Below are 20,470 nucleotides of genomic sequence, written 5' to 3' on the forward strand. Positions count from 1 at the left end.
ATCACTCTTTCCCCTTTGATCTCCCATCTTTGGTAGGCTGGAGTGTAACAGAGATAAACTGCTATAGGAGGGTTAAACCATTATATGGGAGAGAGTAAATGCTTCTATACAGCTAACAGTCAGATCCCTAGATTTGACTTGTGGTGTGAAGACTCTGCAGATCTTTCACATAGCAAACCTATCACCCCTATCATCTAGAAGGACAAGGGTAGAACCACATGGGAACACCACCACTTGCAAGTTCCCCTCCAAGTCACTCACCATCCTGACTTAGAAAGATATTGCCATTCCTTCACTGTGGCTGGGTCAAAATCCTGGAATTCCCTTCCTAACAGCACTGTGGGTGTACCTACACCACTGCAAGTTCAAGGCGGCAGCTCAGAACCACCTCAAGGGCAATTAGGGATGGGCAATAAATGTTGGTCTAGCCAGCGACGCCCACATACCAGGAACAAATAAAAAAGAGCAACTTGATTAGAGAGGTCTAAGACTCTGGCCAGAGCCTCCCCTCTCCTGATTACAGATGGTCCACTGATTCCCTCTCCTCCTGATCACTGGACATCCAGTGACTCCACCTCCCCACACCCCCATCACTAGCTAGTTACCCCCTTCCAGATGTTAGGTGTGCACATGGACAGCAGGCAGAGACGGGGATCAATCTTGGATCTGATGACTCCACGAGTTAACAGCTCATCCACACTTGCTGTGTATTCTCACTGACCAAGAAAGGCCAAGGAAATCAGCCCCAAATCAACAGGAAAGGGTCGGGGGGAACTGGCAGGCCAGTGTGCTCAGAGTTCAGACTGACTCACCCAAATGAGATGCTGAAGAAGATAATGGCGAGGATAATCGATGTGACTCGCAATTTACGTGCAAGAATCTTCCTGATGGGATCCAGACCCTGAAAATAAGAACAGGACTGTTAACAACACCTTTGATCAGGACTCACGTGTCCGCTGAAGTCCACCCTGCAAACTTCAGGAAATAGATGATCTTTCTAAAACAAAAGGTCGAGAAGGAATGAACAGAGAGAGGAAAGAGCAAGTATTAGTGACAGGAATGATATTGGCTGGGAGATGCACTTTGGAGACCCAGGAATGATTACTGGGATCCTACTGGATTGGGGAGTGCCCCAGGGATCAATGCTGGGATCCTATTGGACTGCAGAATGCCGCAGGGATGATTGCCGGGATCCTATTGGGCTGGACAGATCCAGGGATCAATGCTGGGATCCTATTGGACTGGAAAGCTTCAGGGGTCAATGCTGGGATCCTATTGGACTGCAGAGAGGCCCAGCGATGACTACTGGGGTTCTACAATTTATTTCACCTCCTGCCCTTTGCAATCATTTCAAATCAATGATCTCCAGTTACTGGCTCACTTACCAGAGGATACAGTCTCTGTCAGCTTTCTCTATCCAAATCCCTCACCATTCCATTGGGCCGCTCCTTAACTTGCCCGTCTCCAAGAACAATCCCAGCTTCTCCAACCTTTCCACATATCTGAAATCAATCAGCCTGCTAAATCTCATCATGCCCTGGACATCCTTCCTAAAGTGTGGTGCCCAGGATGGTACACAACACTCCAGCTGATATCTAGCCAGGCGTGTTATAAAGGTTCCTTGCTTTGCTGTTCAACGCCTCTATTTACAAAAGCCAAGTTTCTTAACCACCTTGTCAACTCGTCACCGTGTCCCTCTGCTACTGCAGGGAAGAAACTATTTATGGTACGTGATCTCAGACATACGTCTGTGATGTGCGGGGTCCTTGATGCTGCTGGCTGCTTTTCCGAGACAGTGGGAAGCGTAGACGGAGTCCTCAGGATGGGACCATCTGGATGCTACTGCCTTTCCAGTTGGTTTCTCGCAAAGTGTTTAGCTTCCCACTTACCCACGTTAAGCCACATGGTTGTCTGCTACACCAAGCTGTCCAAGTGCTCCTGAAGTATGGTGATTATTCTGCTCACTATTTACCACATGCCAAGTTTTAAATCATTCACAAGCTTCAAAACTGGATCCCCTACACCTAAACCCAGGACATTTGTATACAAAAATCAATGGGTCTTAATACTGCTCCCTGGGGGACCCCACTACGTACATCCCTTCAATCAGGACAACATCTGCTCATCATCACACTCTGCACCCCCCATCTCTTAACCAATTACACACCAAAATTCCCACCATCCGCTCACTATTTACTTCACAAATAAATCGGTTATTTGGGAGAATTGATCAAAAGCCTTTTAAAAGCCCCTAGATATATCCACATCTTCATCAACTCTCTCTGTTACTTCAAATAACTCCATCAGGTCAGTCCGACAATTTCCCTTTAACAAATCCGTGCTGGCTGTACCTTACTACAAGTAAGAATTCATTTTTTGCTTTGACAAGGGACTCTAGTATGCTTCCTGGTGTTCTGTCCAGTACCTAGCCTTCAACCAGCATTACGAAAAAACAAATGATATGGTCATTACCGAAATTTGGCACATCTTCTACGACTTGCACCAACTTTTACAGAAGCATCACAGAAAGCATTCTTTCTGGTTGTATCACAGCTTGGTATGGCTCCTGCTCTGCCCAAGACCGCAAGAAACTACAAAGGGTCATGAACAAAGCCCAGTCCATCACGCAAACCAGCCTCCCATCCATTGACTCTGTCTACTCTTCCCACTGCCTCGGAAAAGCAGCCAGCGTAACCAAGGACCCCACGCACCCCGGACATTCTCTCTTCCACCTTCTTCTGTTGGGAAAAAGATACAAAAGTCTGAGGTCGCGTACCAATTGACTCAAGAACAGCTTCTTCCCTGCTGTTACCAGACTTTTGAATGGACCTACCTTGTATTAAGTTGATCTTTCTCTCCACACTAGCTATGACTGTAACACTACATTCTGCACTCTCCCCTTTCCTTCTCCCGTGTCCTCTGTGAACGGGGGTATGCTTTGTCTGTATAGCACTCGTATATTTTGCACTGTATCACAATACATGTGACAGCAATAAATCAAAATCAAAAATATTGCTGTTTGTGGACCCCACGTACCCCGGACATTCTCTCTTCCACCTTCTTCCATCGGAAAAAAGATACAAAAGTCTGAGGTCACGTATCAACCGACTCAAGAACAGCTTCTTCCCTGCTGCCGTTAGACTTTTGAATGGACCTACCTTATATTAAGTTGATCTTTCTCTCCACACTAGCTATGGCTATAACACTACATTCTGCATCCTCTCCTTTCCTTCTCTATGAACGGTATGCATTGTCTGTATAGAACGCAAGAAACAATACTTTTCACTGTATACTAATACATGTGACAATAATAAATCAAATCAAGCTTGCTGTGCACAAATTAGTTTCCTACAGCACAACAGAGACTACTATGTTTCGAAAGGACTTCACTGACTGTTAAATGCTTTGGGGTGTCCTGAGGTCATGAGAAGCATTCAATAACTGAAAAGCGGCTTTGACAAAGGGTCATCTGGACTCGAAACATCAGCTCTTTTCTCTCTTTACAGATGCTGCCAGACCTGCTGAGATTTTCCAGCATTCTCTCTTTTGGGAAGTGAAAAGCGGCAATGTTTGTACTTAATAAACCGGTGACGTCCGGAGACTGTACCTTCATTATCAGATTCAAGAACCTATCGACACAACTGTCATAAAACTTGGTGCTGCTTTTCTCAGCGGGAGGGATCAGCAGCCGCTCAACCTGGGAATCAACAAAAGACAGGGATCAGATGCTTGACACAGGGAAACGGCAGAATGTAAAATACCCGCGAGAGAGAGAGAGAGAGAGAGAGAACATTAACTCACACGGGGCGCGAGGCTGAGGAGGAAGTGAAAAAGCAGCAAGGACTTGGCAAATGAACCCTGTTTAACTGCCCAAGTGTGACTTTGTTTAATGCAGGGACCTTGATGCACCGACATTGTCCACACGATCTTTAGGTGTTTGGGGTGAAATTTTCAGCTGGTGTCAAACCACAATGACTGGATGACCTTGCTGCTTCTCCCATCTCCGCAGCCGGTGAGACGCACTGTCTACCTTCACCAGTTCTGCCATCGATGACATTTGCGTTTGCACTCTGTAAAATCCCCCCCCCGACCTTGCTGCCATGTACCAGAAGCGAGGAGCCCCAGGGGCATTGTTCAAGGGATTATTAATCTTTCCATCACATCAAGGTGACGAGCTGCTGAGAGCCACTGGTATCAGTCTATCAACCACAAAATGCCCAATTTATTGCTACACTCTACTTTCTGCCAATATTACTCTAATCCATTAGCCCTCATTTTGTTCAGCATGGTGGCACAGTGGTTAGCACTGCTGCCTTACAGCGCCAGGGAGCCGGGTTCAATTCCGGCCTCAGGTCACTGTCTGTGTGGAGTTTACACATTCTTCCCGTGTCTGTGTGGGTTTCCACCGGGTGCTCCAGTTTCCTCCCACAGTCCAAAGATGTGCAGGTTTGGTGGATTGGCCATGCTAAATTGACCCTAGTGTCAGGGGGATTAGCAGGGTAAATGTGTGGGGTTATGGGAATAGGGCCTGGGTGGGATTGTGGTCGGTACAGACTTGATGGGCCGAATGTCCTGCTTCTGTACTGTAGGGATTCTATGAACTGTGTACGTGGCACCCTTTCAAAAATCCAAATGCACTACATTCACTTTATCTACGCCGCTGTCCTCAAACACCTCCAATGGAATTGTCAAACACAACTTGGTTCATTAAACCATATTGATTCTGCCTAATCATCTTGTCATTTTCTCAGTGTTCTGTTAGCTCACAATAGATTCTGGCATTTTCCCGACAATTGACGTCAGGCCTGCCGACCTCTCCTCCTTTCTCGAACGGCTGTGTTATATTTGGTACTTTCCAACCCATTGGGACTGTTCCAAAACCAAGGGAATTTTGGAAGATCACAACTGGGTGGATCTACTATCTTTGTGCAGCCACCTCCTTTAAGACACAAGGATCTTCAGGGAAGGCGATCTGTCAGCTTTTAGTCCCGTTAATTTCTCTTTGGATGTTAATTAAAGTTCCTCACTCTCCCTGCGATTCCCCACAATTTCTCGTGGGTTTTGCCTCGACGGCTGTGAAGGCGAACACAAAATATTTGTTCAGCATCTCTGCCATTTCCTGAAACCCCATCATCATTTCTCCTGTTTCTGTCTCTAATGGACACACGCTTGCTTTCACTATTCTGTTCCTCTTTACATATTTACAAAAGCAGATAGTACGGGCTTCTATTTTTCTTGCTTTATTTACTCTCATTCTAGTTACTCCATCTATCAATTTTTGGTCATCTTTTGTTGGTTTTTTAAAAATTCTCCCAGACTTTACTACTTTTGTTGACAATATTATAAGCCTTTACTTTTAAGCTAATACTATTCTTAATCTAAATTCTCTCAGATTTTACTGACTGTAGATCCCACAGTTGGGCAAGAAACTGTTTGAATCACTAATGATCCATCTGGTGTCTGCAACACTTGCTGAGTTTATATCCCAAGGATCTGCTTTTGTATCCCGATATTTTCATCTATGTCAGGAGGAGACCATTTGGCCAATCATGTCTGCACCAGCTTCTCCACGCTGCAGGCACGGTGGCGCAGTGGTTAGCACTGCTGCCTCACAGCGCCAGGGACCCGGGCTCAATTCCGACCTTGGGTCACTGTCTGTGTGGAGTTTGCACGTTCTCCCCGTGGTCTGCGTGGGTTTCCTCTGGATGCACCGGTTTCCTCCCACAGTCCGAAGACGTACTGGTTAGGTGCATTGGCCGTGCTAAATTCTCCCTCAGTGTACCCGAACAGGCGCCAGAGTGTGGCGACTAGGGGATTTTCACAGTAATTGCATTGCAGTGTTAATGTAAGCCTACTTGTGACACTAATAAATAAGTGACTTAGTGCCATTTTCCTGTCTTTTCCTTGTACCTCTGCACATTGTTTCTTCAGTACTTTTATTAAACCTGCCTTCACCACCCTTCCAGGCAGTGCGTTCCAGACCCCAGCCACTCACTATGTGAAAAAGTTTCTCCTCACATCACATTTGCTTCTTTTGCAAATCATTCTGTTCCTTTTACGAGTGGGAACAGTGGCGACTAGGGGATTTTCACAGTAACTTCATTTCAATGTTAATGTAAGCCTACTTGTGACACTAATAAATAAACTTCAACTATCTGCTCTGTCCAGCCCTCTCGTGATTTTGAACATCTCTAACAAATCTCCTCTTAGTTTTCTTCTCTGTATGGAGAACAGTTCCAACCTTGCCAATACTCATAGCTGAAGTTTCTCATCCCTTGAACCAGTCTTGTAAACCTCTTCTGCACTCTCTCCAATGCGTTCACATCCTTCCTGTCATGTGGCATCTGGAACTGTACACAATACTGCAGCTGAAGTCTAACTAATGTCTTGTATAAGTTCAGCATAACTTTCCTGCTCTTGTACTTTATTCCCCTACAAATAAAGCCCAGAATACTGTATGCGCATTGCTGCAAGTGTTTGATCATTTCTTATTACAGCTAGGTTCTCCTCGATATTTAATCAGGTTATTTAACCAGATCACTCAAACTTGCTATAATCATATGAATGGACCTGTCCTCTGCAGGCAAAAGGAACATGTCCAGGCACTGCATCCTTTTTTGAATAAACAAAAGGATGGGGGCCAATTTGCCTCTTCCATCTTACTGGTGCATTTGCCAGGGCAACATCTCAACTAATCAAGAGTTGATTTGCTAACCAAACCCCTTTTCTCATGCAGTACAAATTGTTGTTCCCTCTGAAATTTGGTGTTCTTGTGCGTGTCCTGATGAGTGCAAGGCTGGAAAACCTTCGGCAGCATGTCTCTTTTTCAGCAATACTCAATTTTAATTTTATAGCAGGTTTTAGGTGGACTTCCCAAAGCAGTAGAGATGGTAACCGGCCTCCAACCATAGCAGACGTGCAAGAAAACTCACCCTCCATTTTGCTTGTCACATGTATTATTGGACATGTTCCTTTTGCCTGCAGAGGACAGGTCCATTCATATGATTATAGCAAGTATGAGTGATCTGGTTAAATAACCTGATTAAATATTGAGGAGAACCCAGCTGTAATAATAAATGATCAAACACTTGCAGCAATGTGCATATAGTATTCTGGGCTTTACTTGTAGGGGAATTCAGTATCTAAACTCCCAGACTCGGGCACTTTCTTGGCCAACTCCAGACAAAGCTGAGCCACTGTCCCATCATTGAACCTTGCCCCCACGGCAACATCAAGACCCCAATTTCTACCTATATGTAAGCCCAAATTATTGACTGCGAATGAAAGAGTTTTGCTCTGTCCTGTTCATTCACAAAACAGGGGTATCCATCTGTGCAGAGAGAGAGCATACAATTCTGAATACATGCTGCCACCAAAACTTGGCACACGAAAAGATTTCCGGACCCACTGGTGTAATCGGTAACGGAGAAAGCTTTAGAGCTTACCTTCGGCAAGAGATCAGAATCCTGCAGAGTCATTAACATCTAAGCAAAAGATAAAAATAGCAATGGAAAAAGAGAGAGAGAGAGAGAGAGACACACATTATTAATGCAGAGGACACTACACAGGGCAGTGTTACCATGAATTAAGCTGCAGGAAGTAGTCCGAAGTTAACAGGAGCTGCTGCTCACTTACGGGGAAGGAGCGAGCTGTCCTGCGGTTATTCCAGTAAAACATGCGTTGGAAAACCCTCAGTGCGTCATCCTCCCGACCGGCCTGGATGGGGTAAATTAAAGCAGGTGATTCATTAGATTATTTCATAGAATCATTGAATCATAGAAACCCTACAGCACAGAAAGAGGCCATTCGGCCCATCGAGTCTGCAACGACCACAATCCCACCCAGCCCTACCCCCATATCCCTACATATTTACCTACTAATCCCTCTAACCTACGCATCTCAGGACACTAAGGGGCAATTTGAGCCTGGCCAATCAAACTAACCCGCACATCTTTGGACTGTGGGAGGAAACCGGAGCACCCGGAGGAAACCCACGCAGACACGAGGAGAATGTGCAAACTCCACACAGGCAGTGACCCAAGCCGGGAATCGAACCCAGGTCCCTGGAGCTGTGAAGCAGCAGTGCTAACCACTGTGCTACCCTTTCCAAGCGATCAATCCTCCCAAATAACCTTCCTTTACCTCTAGCCCCTGCCCTCTAGCACGGACCCCCGACACTCAAGAGCAGTAATAACTAATCCACGGTGGCACAGTGGTTAGCACTGCTGCCTCACTGCGCCAGGGACCCGGGTTCAATTCCAGCCTCGGGTCACTGTGTGTGTGCAGTTTGCATGTTCTTCCTGTGTCTACATGGGTTTCCTCCGGGTGCTCCGGTTTCCTCCCACAGTCCAAAGATGTGCGGGGTTAGGTTGATTGGCCATGCTAAATTGACCATAGTGCCAGGGGGATTAGCAGGGTAAATGTGTGGGGTTACGGGAAATGGGATCTGGGTGGCCGGTGCAGACTTGATGGGCCGAATGGCCTCCTTCTGCATTGGAGGGATGCTATGATTCTAAACAGAAAATGCTGGAAAACGTAGAGGTCTGACAGCATCTGTGGAGAGAGAATGGAGCCAACGTTTCGAGTTTGGATAACCCAAATCAAAATGTTGGCTCCATACTTTCTCCACAGATGCCGTCAGGCCTGCTGAGATTTTCCAGCATTTTCAGATTTTGATTCAGATTCGAGCATCCGCAGTAATTTTCTTTGAGCTCAGTCAATATGTGTGTGTTCAGCTCATAAAGTACCTCCAATGTGATAGAACACCCAAGCGGCTCTTCACTCGACATTATGGGGGCATTGGAACAGGTGCTCCCCGAAGCCTGTTTGAAGGTAAGTTTTAAGCAGTTGTCTGAAAGGGAGAAAGGAGGGGGGGGCAGATGATTCTAGCTATAGGCACAGCCAGCAATATCGGAGCAATGAAAATTGAGGATGAGCAAGAGACAAGGACTGGAGCAATGCAGAGAGGGCAGGCTTTCTGACGTGAGGCAGGGGAAATCTGTACAGGCAGACAGTAATCTGGAGCAATCTCACACCTCAGACAACAGTGCATCAGTCGATCTCATTACGCTGCATCCTCGAGAATCGATCGAGTTGGGTTTAAGGGAAGTGAGCCAGGAGCAATCCAATATAATTGAGCAGGAGCAGGGGTGGGTGGCTCCGGGGAAAACCCTCCCACAACAGTGACTATACTTTAAAGTAAAGTTTATTTATGAGTGTCACAAGCAGACTTACATTGACACTGCAATGAAGCAACTGTGAAAATCCCCCTAGTCGCCACACTCCGGCGCCTGTTCGGGTAACACTGAGGGAGAATTTAGCACGACCAATGCACCAAGACAGCACATCTTTCGGGCCGTGGGAGGAAACCGGAGCACCCGGAGGAAACCCACGCAGACATGGGGAGAATGTGCAGACTCCACACAAACAGTGACCCGAGCCGGGAATCGAACCCGGGTTCCTGGCACTGTGAGAACATAAGAACTAGGAGCAGGAGTAGGCCATCTGGCCCCTCAAGCCTGCTCCGCCATTCAATAAGATCATGGCTGATCTTTTCATGGACTCAGCTCCACTTACCTGCCTGCTCACCATAACCCTTAATTCCTTTACTGTTCAAAAATGTATTTATCCTTGCCTTAAAAACATTCAATGAGGTAACCTCAACTGCTTCACTCGGCAGGGAATTCCACAGATTCACAACCCTTTGTGTGAAGGAGTTCCTCAACTCAGTCCTAAATCTACTCCCTCTTATTTTGAGGCTATGCCCCCGAGTTCTAGTTTCACCTGCCAGTGGAAACAACTTCCCTGCTTCTATCTTACCTATTCCCTTCATAATTGTATATGTTTCTATAAGATCTCCCCTCATTCTTCTGAATTCCAATTAGTATATCCCCAGTCTACTCAGTTTCTCCTCATAAGCCAACCCTCTCAGCTCCAGAATCAACCTAGTGAATCTCCTCTGCACCCCCTCTAGTGCCAGTATATCCTTTCTCAAGTAAGGAGACCAAAACTGTACACAGTACCCCAGGTGTGGCCTCACCAGCACCTTATACAGCTCCAACGTAACCTCGCTGTTCTGAACTCCATCCCTCTCGCAATGAAGGACAAAATTCCATTTGCTGCCTTAATTACCTGCTGCACCTGCAAACCGACTCCTTGAGATTCTTGCACAAGGACACCCAGGTCCCTCTGCACAGCAGCATGCTGCAATTTTTTACCTCCTAAATAATAGTCCATTTTGCTGTTATTCCTACCAAAATGGATGACCTCACATTTACCAACATTGTACTCCATCTGCCAGACCCTCACCCACTCACTTAGACTATCTATAACCCTTTTCAGACTTTCTGCGCACTTTGCTCTGCCACTCATCTTAGTGTTATCTGCAAATTTTGACACACTGCACTTGGTCCCCAACTCCAAATCATTCAAGTAAATCTTAACCAATTGTGGTCCCAACACTGATCCCTGAGGCACACCGCTAGTCACTGATCGCCAACCAGAAAAACACCCATTTATCCCCGCTCTTTGCTGTCTGTGAGTTAACCAATCCTCTATCCATGCTAATACATTACCCGTAACACCGTGCACCTTTATCTTATGTAGCAGTCTTTGGTGCAGCACCTTGTCAAATGCCTTCTGGAAATCCAGATACACCACATCCACAGGTTCCCCACTGTCCACTGCACATGTAATGTTCTCATGTAACGTGAGGAAGCAGTGCTAACCACCGTGCCGCCTGGAAGGATCCTAATCTCTGGCATAACTCGCATAATGATGCTGTGTCAGGATGAGATGTCATTGGAGAACATCATGGCAGCTTTTATCAAATGGCAGCGAGTGTGAAGGGGGCGACAGTTCCACGGATGGTGCCTTTGTTTCTACTCTTGTGCTTGATCATGTGTTTGCTGTTGAAAGAGCATCGACCAGAAACCTTAACAGCTTCTCTCTCCCCGTATGCTACGAGACCCGAGTGTTTCTAGAATTTTCAACATTTCACGTACACACAGCTGAGAAGTTCTGCAGGTACGTTGGAGAACATGGTAACTCCACCATCACCTGTGGCAAAACTCATTTGGCAGAGGCCCTATCACCAATCCATGCATTTCCAATGAATTCCCAGACTCCCTCCATACAGGCCTTAGATCGTCAAAAGCTCGCCTCAAACGGATATTCTGCAGCGAGTGACTCACCTTGTGACTCCCCAAAGCCTATCTGCTATCGATAAGGCACAAATCAGGAGTGTATGGATTATTTCCTAACTTGTCTGGATGAGTGCAGCTCCAACAACAATCCAGGGCAAAGCAGCCCCACTTGGCCCCCTCCACTTTAAGCCCTCCATCACCAGTGCACAGAGGTAGCAATGTGCATCAGATACACAGCAGCAATTCACCAAGGCTTCTCCAACATCAATATCCAAACCTACAACCACTACCATCTAAAAGGACAAAGGCACTACGTTTATGAGAGTATCAGTGCCACCTGTAAGTTCCTCCCCCAAGCTGCACACTGTCTGACTGACAAAGTCACAGCTCCATCATCACTGCTGGGTCAAAAGGCCAAGATCTCCCTACATGACAGCACTGCGGCAGTCCCTGCATCACAGCGATTGCAGTGGTTCTCCAGCACCTTCTCCAGGGAACTGAGCTACGGCCAATAAACACGAGTGACACCAGAGGCAACACACACTCCAGTAACACAATTATACAGTGTCTTTAATGTAATAACATGGAGCAAGGCACTAGACAGGAGCATTATAAAACAAAAATGAGGGGGGGGGGGGGGGGGGGGGGGGGAGGAGGGGGGGGGGGGGAGGAGGGGGAGACCTTCGGGTTGAGGCAGCTGAAGGTACACCCACCAATGTGGCACGGTGGCACAGTGGTTAGCACTGCTGCATCTCAGCGCCAGAGACCCGGGTTCGATTCTGGCCTCGAGTCAGTCTGTGTGGAGGCTGCACATTCTCCTCATGTCTGCATGGGTTTCCTCCGGGGGCTCCAGTTTCCTTCCACAACTCTAATGATGTGCGAGATGCATTGATTGGCCATGCAAAATTGATCCTGGTGTCAGGGGGATTGGCAGGGTAAATACATGGGGTTATGGGGAACGGGCCTGGGTGGGATTGTGGTCGGTGCAGACTCAATGGGCCGAATGCCCTCCTTCTGCACTGTAGGGATTCTATGATGTGGCGATTGAAACTGGGGAGGCTCTCTGTCAGAGCATCTTACCCGGGCCCTCTCCTCCTGCCCGATTCCCGTAACCCCACATATTTACCATCGCTCATCCAGCTCACCCGCACATCTTTGGGCTATGGGAGGAAACCCCACGCAGACGCCGGGAAAACGTGCAAACTCCACACAGGCGGTCACTCAAGGCTGGAATGAAACCCGGCACTGTCACTGGCGCTGAGGCAACACTGCTAACCACTGTGCCAAGAATCCTACCAACTGACAGCTTAACCCAGGAAACGGTGTAGGTCGTCAAGCACAGGAATGATGAGTGAGTGGAACTTCGTGCAAGTAAGGACACAGCCAGCAGTGCCTTGGATAGCCTTACATTTACAGAGAGTAGAATAGGGGAAACCAGTCAAAAACAGTGTGTTGAAATAGTCTAGTCCAGAGATCACAAAGGCAAGAATGAGGGTCACAGCAGCAGATAAACTGGTACAGGGGCAAAGTCAGGCAATGTTTCAGAGGTAGAAATTAGTGGTCAGTGATGTGGTGAGTAGTTTATTTCGGGGTCAACCATAACACCAAGAACGTGAACCATCTAGTTTAGCTCAGTGACCCAGTGACAGGAGCCCGGGGCAGGGGTAGTGCAAAATCTCTCCCCATTGCGATACATTTGCACCATTTAGCCAACCCTCTCCAATGACTCGCACGTTCCGCATTGCAGACAGCACCAGTCCCCTGTACTACCAGCTGACAAAGAGCCAGAGACGGTAAAGATACAATCACTGGCTGCCTTCACTGGAGTTTGGCCAAGTCATAGTATCCCTACAGTGCAGGAGGCCATTCGGCCATTGAGTCTGTGACGACCACAATCCCACCCAGGCCCTATTCCCACAATCCCACACATTTACCCTGCTAGTCCCCCTGACACTAAGGGGCAATTTAGCATGGCCAATCCACCGAACCCGCACATCTTTGGAGTGTGGGAGGAAACCGGAGCACCCGGAGGAAACTGATGCAGACACGGGGAGAATGTGCAAACTCCGCACAGTCACCCAAGCCAGGAATCGAACCCAGGTCCCTGGCGCTGTGAGGCAGCAGTGCTAACCACTGTGATATGATACAACTCGGGCATTGCCTGCCTGCTGAAAGCAAAGCCTCTGCGAGAGCCATTCCCTGAACAAGTGCAGCTGATGGACGTGGCTGGGAGGTTCACGCTGACACACAGAGGTCTCCCTCCAAAAGTCAAAAAGAGCTGGATCAATAAGATAGGAATGACGTGAAAAGCAAGTATGGAAATGACATCCTGCACACAGCTGCAGAAGAAACGGAAACCATCAATAACCATTGGCAATTTGAGGGGGCTTTACCGAGAGCCAGTGGATGTGCAGTGAAACTCATCAATAGAACATGAGCGTGGAGCAAACCAATCTAGTCCAGCGCTGCTGTGACTCATGCAGTGTTGGCTGCTCAGAAAATGGTACAGGAAGTGAATTGATCCGAACTGTCTCGGAGATTTCTAGACTGTTCCTGATTCATGCTTTTGGCTTCAACCCAACTGCTTTCAGTTCACCAGAGGTCAGGCGTTTGATTTCAAAAAATCATAGATGGTTACAGAACACAAGGCCATTTGGCCCATCGAGAATGCTCCATTCATTAGGGACAACATCAAAAACGCTGGAATTATTCCAGAAACACTGATTGCTGGATTGGGGGGGGGGGTGGGGGGGGGGGGGGGGGGGGGGGGGTGGAATAGCCCCAGTCGTGGCTCAGACGGCAGTACACTCTCACCTCGGAGTCAAAAGGTTAGAACATAGAAAAAATACAGCACAAACAGGCTCTTCGGCCCACAAGTTGTGCCGGTCATGTCCCTACCTACCTAGGCTTACCTATAACCCTCAATCCTATTAAGTCCCATGTACTCATCCAGAAGTCTCTTAAAAGATCCTATCGAGTTTGCCTACACCACCACTGACGGCAGCCGATTCCACTCACCCACCACCCTCTGAGTGAAAAACTTGCCCGACATCTCCTCTGTACCTATACCCCAGCACCTTAAACCTGTGTCCTCTCGTAGCAGCCATTTCAGCCCTGGGAAAAAGCCTCCGAGAATCCACCCGATCTATACCTCTCAACATCTTGTACACCTCTATCAGGTCACCTCTCATCCTTCGTCTTTCCAAGGAGAAAAGACCGAACTCCCTCAACCTATCCTCATAAGGCATGCCAACCAATCCAGGCAACATCCTTGTAAATCTTCTCTGCACCCTTTCAATCATTTCCACATCCCTCCTGTAATGAGGCGACCAGAACTGAGCACAGTACTCCAAGTGGGGTCTGACAAGGGTCTTATAAAGCTGCATCATTATCTCTCAACTCCTAAACTCAATCCCTCGATTGATGAAGGCCAGCACACCATACGCCTTCTTAACCACCTCCTTCCTCTACCTGCAAGGCCGATTTCAGAGTCCTATGGACCCGGACCGCAAGGTCCTTCTGATCCTCTACACTGCTAAGAGTCTTTCCCTTGATATTATACTCCTTCATCCCATTTGACCTGCCAAAATGGACCACTACACATTTATCCGGGTTGAAGTCCATCTGCCACTTCCCCGCCCAGTCTTGCATCCTATCTATGTCACGCTGCAGCTTCTGACATCCCTCCAACCTATCCACAACACCACCAACCTTCGTGTCGTTGGCAAACTTACCAACGCATCCCTCCACTTCCTCATCCAGGTCATTTATGAAAATGACAAGTAGCAAGGGTCCCAGAACAGAACCCTGGGTCACTCCACTGGTGACCGACCTCCATTCAGAAAAAGACCCATCTACAACCACTCTCTGCCTTCTGCAGGCAAGCCAGTTCTGAGTCCACAAGGCAACAGCCCCTTGGATCCCATGCCCTCTCACTTTCTCGAGAAGTCTTGCATGGGGGGCCTTATCGAACGCCTTGCTGAAGTCCATGTAAACCACATCTACCACTTTTCCTTCGTCAATGTGTTTAGTCACATTTTCAAAGAACTCCACCAGGCTCGTAAGGCACGATTTGCCTTTGACAAAGCCATGCTGACTACTTTTGAGCATACTAAACTTCTCTAAATGTTCATAAATCCTGTCCCTCAGGATCTTCTCCATCAACTTACCAACCACTGAGGTTAGACTCAACCGGTCGGTAATTTCCTGGGCTATGCTATTCCCTTTCTTGAATATAGGAACCACACACGCAATCCTCCAAGGTTGTGGGTTCAAATCTCATTCCACTGAGACACTTATTTTCTGACAGAAAGTACTGATCTCAGTGAGCTGAGCATTATTTTGTAATGTAAAGAAATAACAAGGAAAGAACAAGGAAAATTACACAGGATCATAAAAAGCACAGGAACAGGCCCTGGGTTTCCTCCGGGTGCTCCGGCTTCCCTCCACGCTCCGAAAGACATGCTGGTTAGGGTGCACTGGCCGTGCTAAATTCTCCCTCAGTGTAACCCGAACAGGCGCCGGAGTGTGGTGACTAGGGAATTTTCACAGTGGCTTCATTCTTGACCGCTTCTCATGGTTTGTTTAGGCCCCACTCCCTCCTCCCAGCCATTTAGGCAGTTCGGCCTCATTCCTCTTTCTACACTGGATGTATTAGAATTAAACTACCTCTGGACCTACCGTCTGCTCTGACCTGCTTTCTGATTCCCCACCCCACAGCTCCCACTCCCCTTCCATTTCTATTCTGCCCGATATCTCTTTGTAATTTAGGCAAAATAGCTCCAGATTTGATTCCAGGTGTTTATAAGCTCCTACTTCCTGTTCTATACCGGCCAGTTTGTTTACGTCTTTCTTCCCAACCTGCGATCATCTATGTTCTGAAATACCAATATTGTTCATATCATTTAATTTTAAAATACCTCTGTCAATTAAAAAATACTTTCCAGCCCCATCCTATTATTTAAAGATGTCCTTGTCCTACTCCCATTTTGTTGGCCCTGCTCTTGCTCATTGAGTAATATATTCAAATTCTTGCATATGCGATGCACCTCCAAAAATGTCACACTTACTTCCTGTAACATTTTCCAAATCAAACACTGTTGATAACAGCTCCACTAGAAAACAGCCTATAATTCAACTGCCATGGGCAACGTCACCGAGGATCTGCTAGTGTGTAAAAATACATTTTTTACATGAAAATATTACTAAGTGTCTGGTTATACTGCAACTTTAACGTTGCACCAATGCTAAAGGTATGGTTTAAAGTCTGACTCTGGTTCTGGCTGCACTCTAGCTAGCAAGATGGCTGCACACAATTATTTAATCCTGCATGGACTACAGCTCCAGTGTGCTGTCAAAGTGGGTTTGAAAAATGGGAAGATGGAGTTGTTTTAAATGTTTAGGTAGTGTGCATCATCTTGCATGCACTCCAAGCATTGAAGTTCTAACTGCTAAGTGAGGACCTCTGCTGACGGGCGGCACGGTGACACAGTGGTTAGCGCTGCTGCCTCACAGCGCCAGGGACCCGGGTTCGTTTCCGGCCTCAGGTGGCTGTGTATGTGGAATTTGCACATTCTCCTCATGTCTGTGTGGATTTCCTCCGGTTTCCTCCCACAGTCCAAAGATGTGCTGGTTGGCCGTGCTAAATTGACCCTATGTGTCAGGAGGATTAGCAGGGTAAATGTGCGGGGTTATGGGAACAGGGCCTGGGTGGCATTGTGGTTGGTGCAGACTCGATGGGCCGAATAGCCTCCTTCTGCACTGTAGGGATTCTATGATTGCAGTGTTAATGTAAGCCTACTTGTTTCACTAATAAATAAACTTAAACTTCAGAAGAAATGCTATTCCAAAGAAGGAGCCATTGCGCAAGTGACTATTTATTTATTGATGTGACGTGGGTGTCGCTGGCTGGGCCAGCATTTATTGCCCATCCCTAATTGCCCTTGAACTGAGCGGTTTGTTGGGCCATTATAGTGCAATTAAGAGTCAACCACATTGCTGTGGATCTGGAGTCTACGTAGGCCAAGCCATTTAAGGATGGCAGATTTCCTTCCCTAATGGATTGGTTTTTATTATTAACAATGATTGTCATGGTCATCATTTGTTTTAAATCCAGATTTTTAGTGAATTCAAATTTCGCCATCTGCCATGGTGAGATTTGAACCCGAGTCTCTGGATTACTAGTCCAGTGACAATACAACTATGCTTTGTTATCGAGATGAATACTTTCAGAAATTAGAAGCAGGAGTAGGCCATTCAGACCCTCAAGTCTGCTCTGCTGTTCAATAAGACCATGGCCAATTAGATAGTGGGCTTAACATCACTTCACTGCCTACCCTCATATCATAGAACCATAGACTCCCTACAGTGCAGAAGGTGGCCATTTGGCCCACTGAGCCTGCACCAACTCTCAGAAAGAGCATCTTACTCGGGCACACCCCCTTGCCCTATCCCCGTAACTTCACCAATCCCCCTACACATCTTTGGACTAAGAGGGGAAACCGGAGCACCCGGAGAAAACACACGTAGACACAGGGAGAATGTGCAGACTTCGCACAGACCGTGACCCAAGCCGGAATCGAACCCCGAAGCGCTAACCATTGTGCCACGCTGCTGCCTGAGAACACACCTGTAAGTGTTCTGGAATATTTTATTGGGCTAAAGGTACTTATTGGAAAGAAAGTTGTTGTAATTCTCATCCCTTCCATATTCCGTAGCGAACAATGGACGATTTCAGAGGGAGAAGACAGGGAACGAAGGTGTTAACCAGAACAACTGACTTATGAAAATGGTTGACTTTGAAGGAACAATGGGAGGATTTGGCAAGTTAGCATGGGGTTGTCAAATATTCATGAGTCAGGAATGACTCATGGCACTCCATGTGAAAAGTGCCGATTTCATGGCAAAAGCAGCCAGCTAAATGATATTTATTCCAATCACTCAAATGTATATTTTTAGCTTACAAATGTTAAACATTGATCCTCTCATGCGTAAGCCTGGTTTTTGATCTACCAGAGATGGTAAATTATGCTCTTATAGTTACACAAATCTGGAGAGCAGCACTCCAAAAAAAAAAGCAAGACTAAAATTACGTAACGTGAGCAACTTGAGCCACGAGCTTTGGGAAGTTTTTAAAAATTGCACATTTGGGGGAAGAGTGCTGAAGACATTGGACAACCGCACTGAACACCATCGGCCACGGGAACTGCCCATCAGATGAAAGCAAAATGTTGGCTGGCACTGCAGTGCAGGAAGACAGGAGTGCTGTACTCTCTTGAGATCAGCCTGGCTTCCAGCTTCCCCCTCAGGTGCACATAAAGAAATGTCTACTTTAAAGAACGGGAAGTGGCATTATCAGGAACCACCGGGCCAATATTAATTTCTCAATCAACATCACAACACACAGACCATTACGTTGCTGCTTGTGGCAGTTTGCTGAGAGTGAGCTGGCTGCCACATTTTCTATGGTACATGTCAAAAATACTTAATTGGCTGTAACGCACTTGGAGACATTTTGATTGGGAAAAATGCTCTCTCAATGTCGGTCTGTCTTTTCATATTACATTGCTATTTGTGAGAACATGCTATTCTTAACGAGCTGCTGTGTTTCCTGCAATACAGCAGCAACCATTCTTCAAAAAGTGGTCTTCACTGGCTGTAAAACACTTCGGGGTGGTCGAGGTCATTAAAAGGGCTGTATAAATAAATGCAAGACCTCTTTTCTTTTATAACAGACAAAACACAGTTAAAGACAGCACCTCTTTAGCCGAGTCCCAGAAGATTGGCACACAAAGAGAAACTCGTCACCTCCACTTAATTTCCCCCTCAGAGTCGACTCTGCAAAGTGCCCTGAACAATCAGTGGTAGGAACGGTGAGGTAATTCATGGTGATTGCTGCTGCTCTGTGCACCTCAACCTGAACCCTGACTGAGTCACCTGGAGGCCAGTCGAACAGCAGGGTCGCCTCTCATTGGGGAGAAAAGGAGTGGGATCGCCTGCCCTACTGTCCTCTCACTAACGTTGTACATTAATGAGCAAAAAAGAAAAGGAAAGAACTTATTTATATCAAAACTTCAGGATGTCCCCAAGCGCTTTATATAGCATATACGGGTATGAAAACCAGCATTTGGTCCAACCAGTCTATGTTGGTATTCAGCCTCCATCCAAGCCTCCTCCAATCTTTTCCCGTCTGAATTTACCATCGGAACTCTCCATTCCCTTCTCCCTCATATGCTTGTCTAGTTTCCCCTTGAATAAACCATTGACATCAGCCACTCCATGTGGTAGCGAGTTCCACATGTTCACCACTCTGGGTAAAGAAATTTCTTCTGAATTCCCTATTGGATTCCTTGGTGACTATCTTATATTGACAGTCTCCTCCCCATAAGGGGAAACATTCTTCCTGTGTCCTCTATCCTCTGTCTTTTCATTCCCTTTTTGCAAATTGGAACTGCACGATGTACTCATGTGCTCGAAACTAGGATCTGATAAAGCCTTAGCGTAACTTCCCAATTTTATCCCTCTAGAAATAAAGTCCAGTGCTTGGTTAGATCTCCTTAGGCCTTTGCTAACCTGCTGTGCAACTTGCAGTGATTGATGTGTTTGTACTCAGAGGTGCTTCTGTTGCTCTACCCTGCCAAAACTTGCACTTTCCAAGTAATACATGACCTCCCTATTCTCCCAACCAAAATGCACTACCTCCACTTGTCTTTGATGAACAGCCGATGAATTATTTTTGAGAGTCGTTACTGTTTTAAGGTAGGAAATGCAATAGCCAATTTTCACACAGCATGTTCCTACAAGCAGCAAAGAGGCGATGACCAGATGCCCTGTTATTAGTGATGTTGGTTGTGCCACCATGCCAGGGGCCTGGATTCGATTCCCGGCTTGAGTCACTGTCAGTGTGGAGTGTGCACATTCTCCCCGTGTCTGCATGGGTTTCCTCCAGGTGCTCCGGTTTCCCCTCTCAGTCCAAAGATGTGCAGGTTAGTCTGATTGGCCAAGCTAAATTGCTTCTTGGCGTCCAAAGATTTGTAGGTTAGGTGGATTGGCCATGGTAAATGTGGAGGGTTACAGGGATAGATCATCATCATCATAGCGCGGGGGAGTGGGCCTACAGTGCTCTTTCGGAGGATCAGTGCAGATCTGATGGGCCGAATGGCCTCCTCCTGCACTGTAGGGGTTCTATGAAACTAATGAGTAAATGCCGGGAAACTGTTTTGCATGGGGGGTGTGGGACGGGAATAAGAACAGGGAAGCAAACATTATAATTGGAGCTTGAGCATTTAGGAGAGAAATCAAAATACACTCTGCTTTTAAACATTGGC

General features: G+C 46.9%; 1 protein-coding gene across 5 annotated transcripts in view; it reads right to left on the reverse strand.

Moving 5' to 3' along the window:
- The window catches only part of sv2 (synaptic vesicle glycoprotein 2), an 83,947-nt gene that overhangs the window by 17,487 nt on the left and 45,990 nt on the right, over window positions 1-20,470 (reverse strand). For 3 of the 5 annotated variants that reach the window (XM_078200188.1, XM_078200187.1, XM_078200186.1), the window contains exons 7-9: window positions 7,636-7,716; window positions 3,608-3,697; window positions 813-901 (exon numbers count right to left, since the gene is read on the reverse strand). In XM_078200188.1, the coding sequence (XP_078056314.1) occupies window positions 813-901; window positions 3,608-3,697; window positions 7,636-7,716 (260 nt within the window). Of the gene's footprint in view, window positions 1-812; window positions 902-3,607; window positions 3,698-7,445; window positions 7,485-7,635; window positions 7,717-20,470 lie in introns of all 5 variants that reach the window. The other 2 variants (XM_078200185.1, XM_078200184.1) reach the window with 1 other exon arrangement.

The sequence above is a fragment of the Mustelus asterias genome, chromosome 29 (genome assembly GCF_964213995.1).
Source record: "Mustelus asterias chromosome 29, sMusAst1.hap1.1, whole genome shotgun sequence".
NCBI lineage: Eukaryota > Metazoa > Chordata > Chondrichthyes > Carcharhiniformes > Triakidae > Mustelus > Mustelus asterias.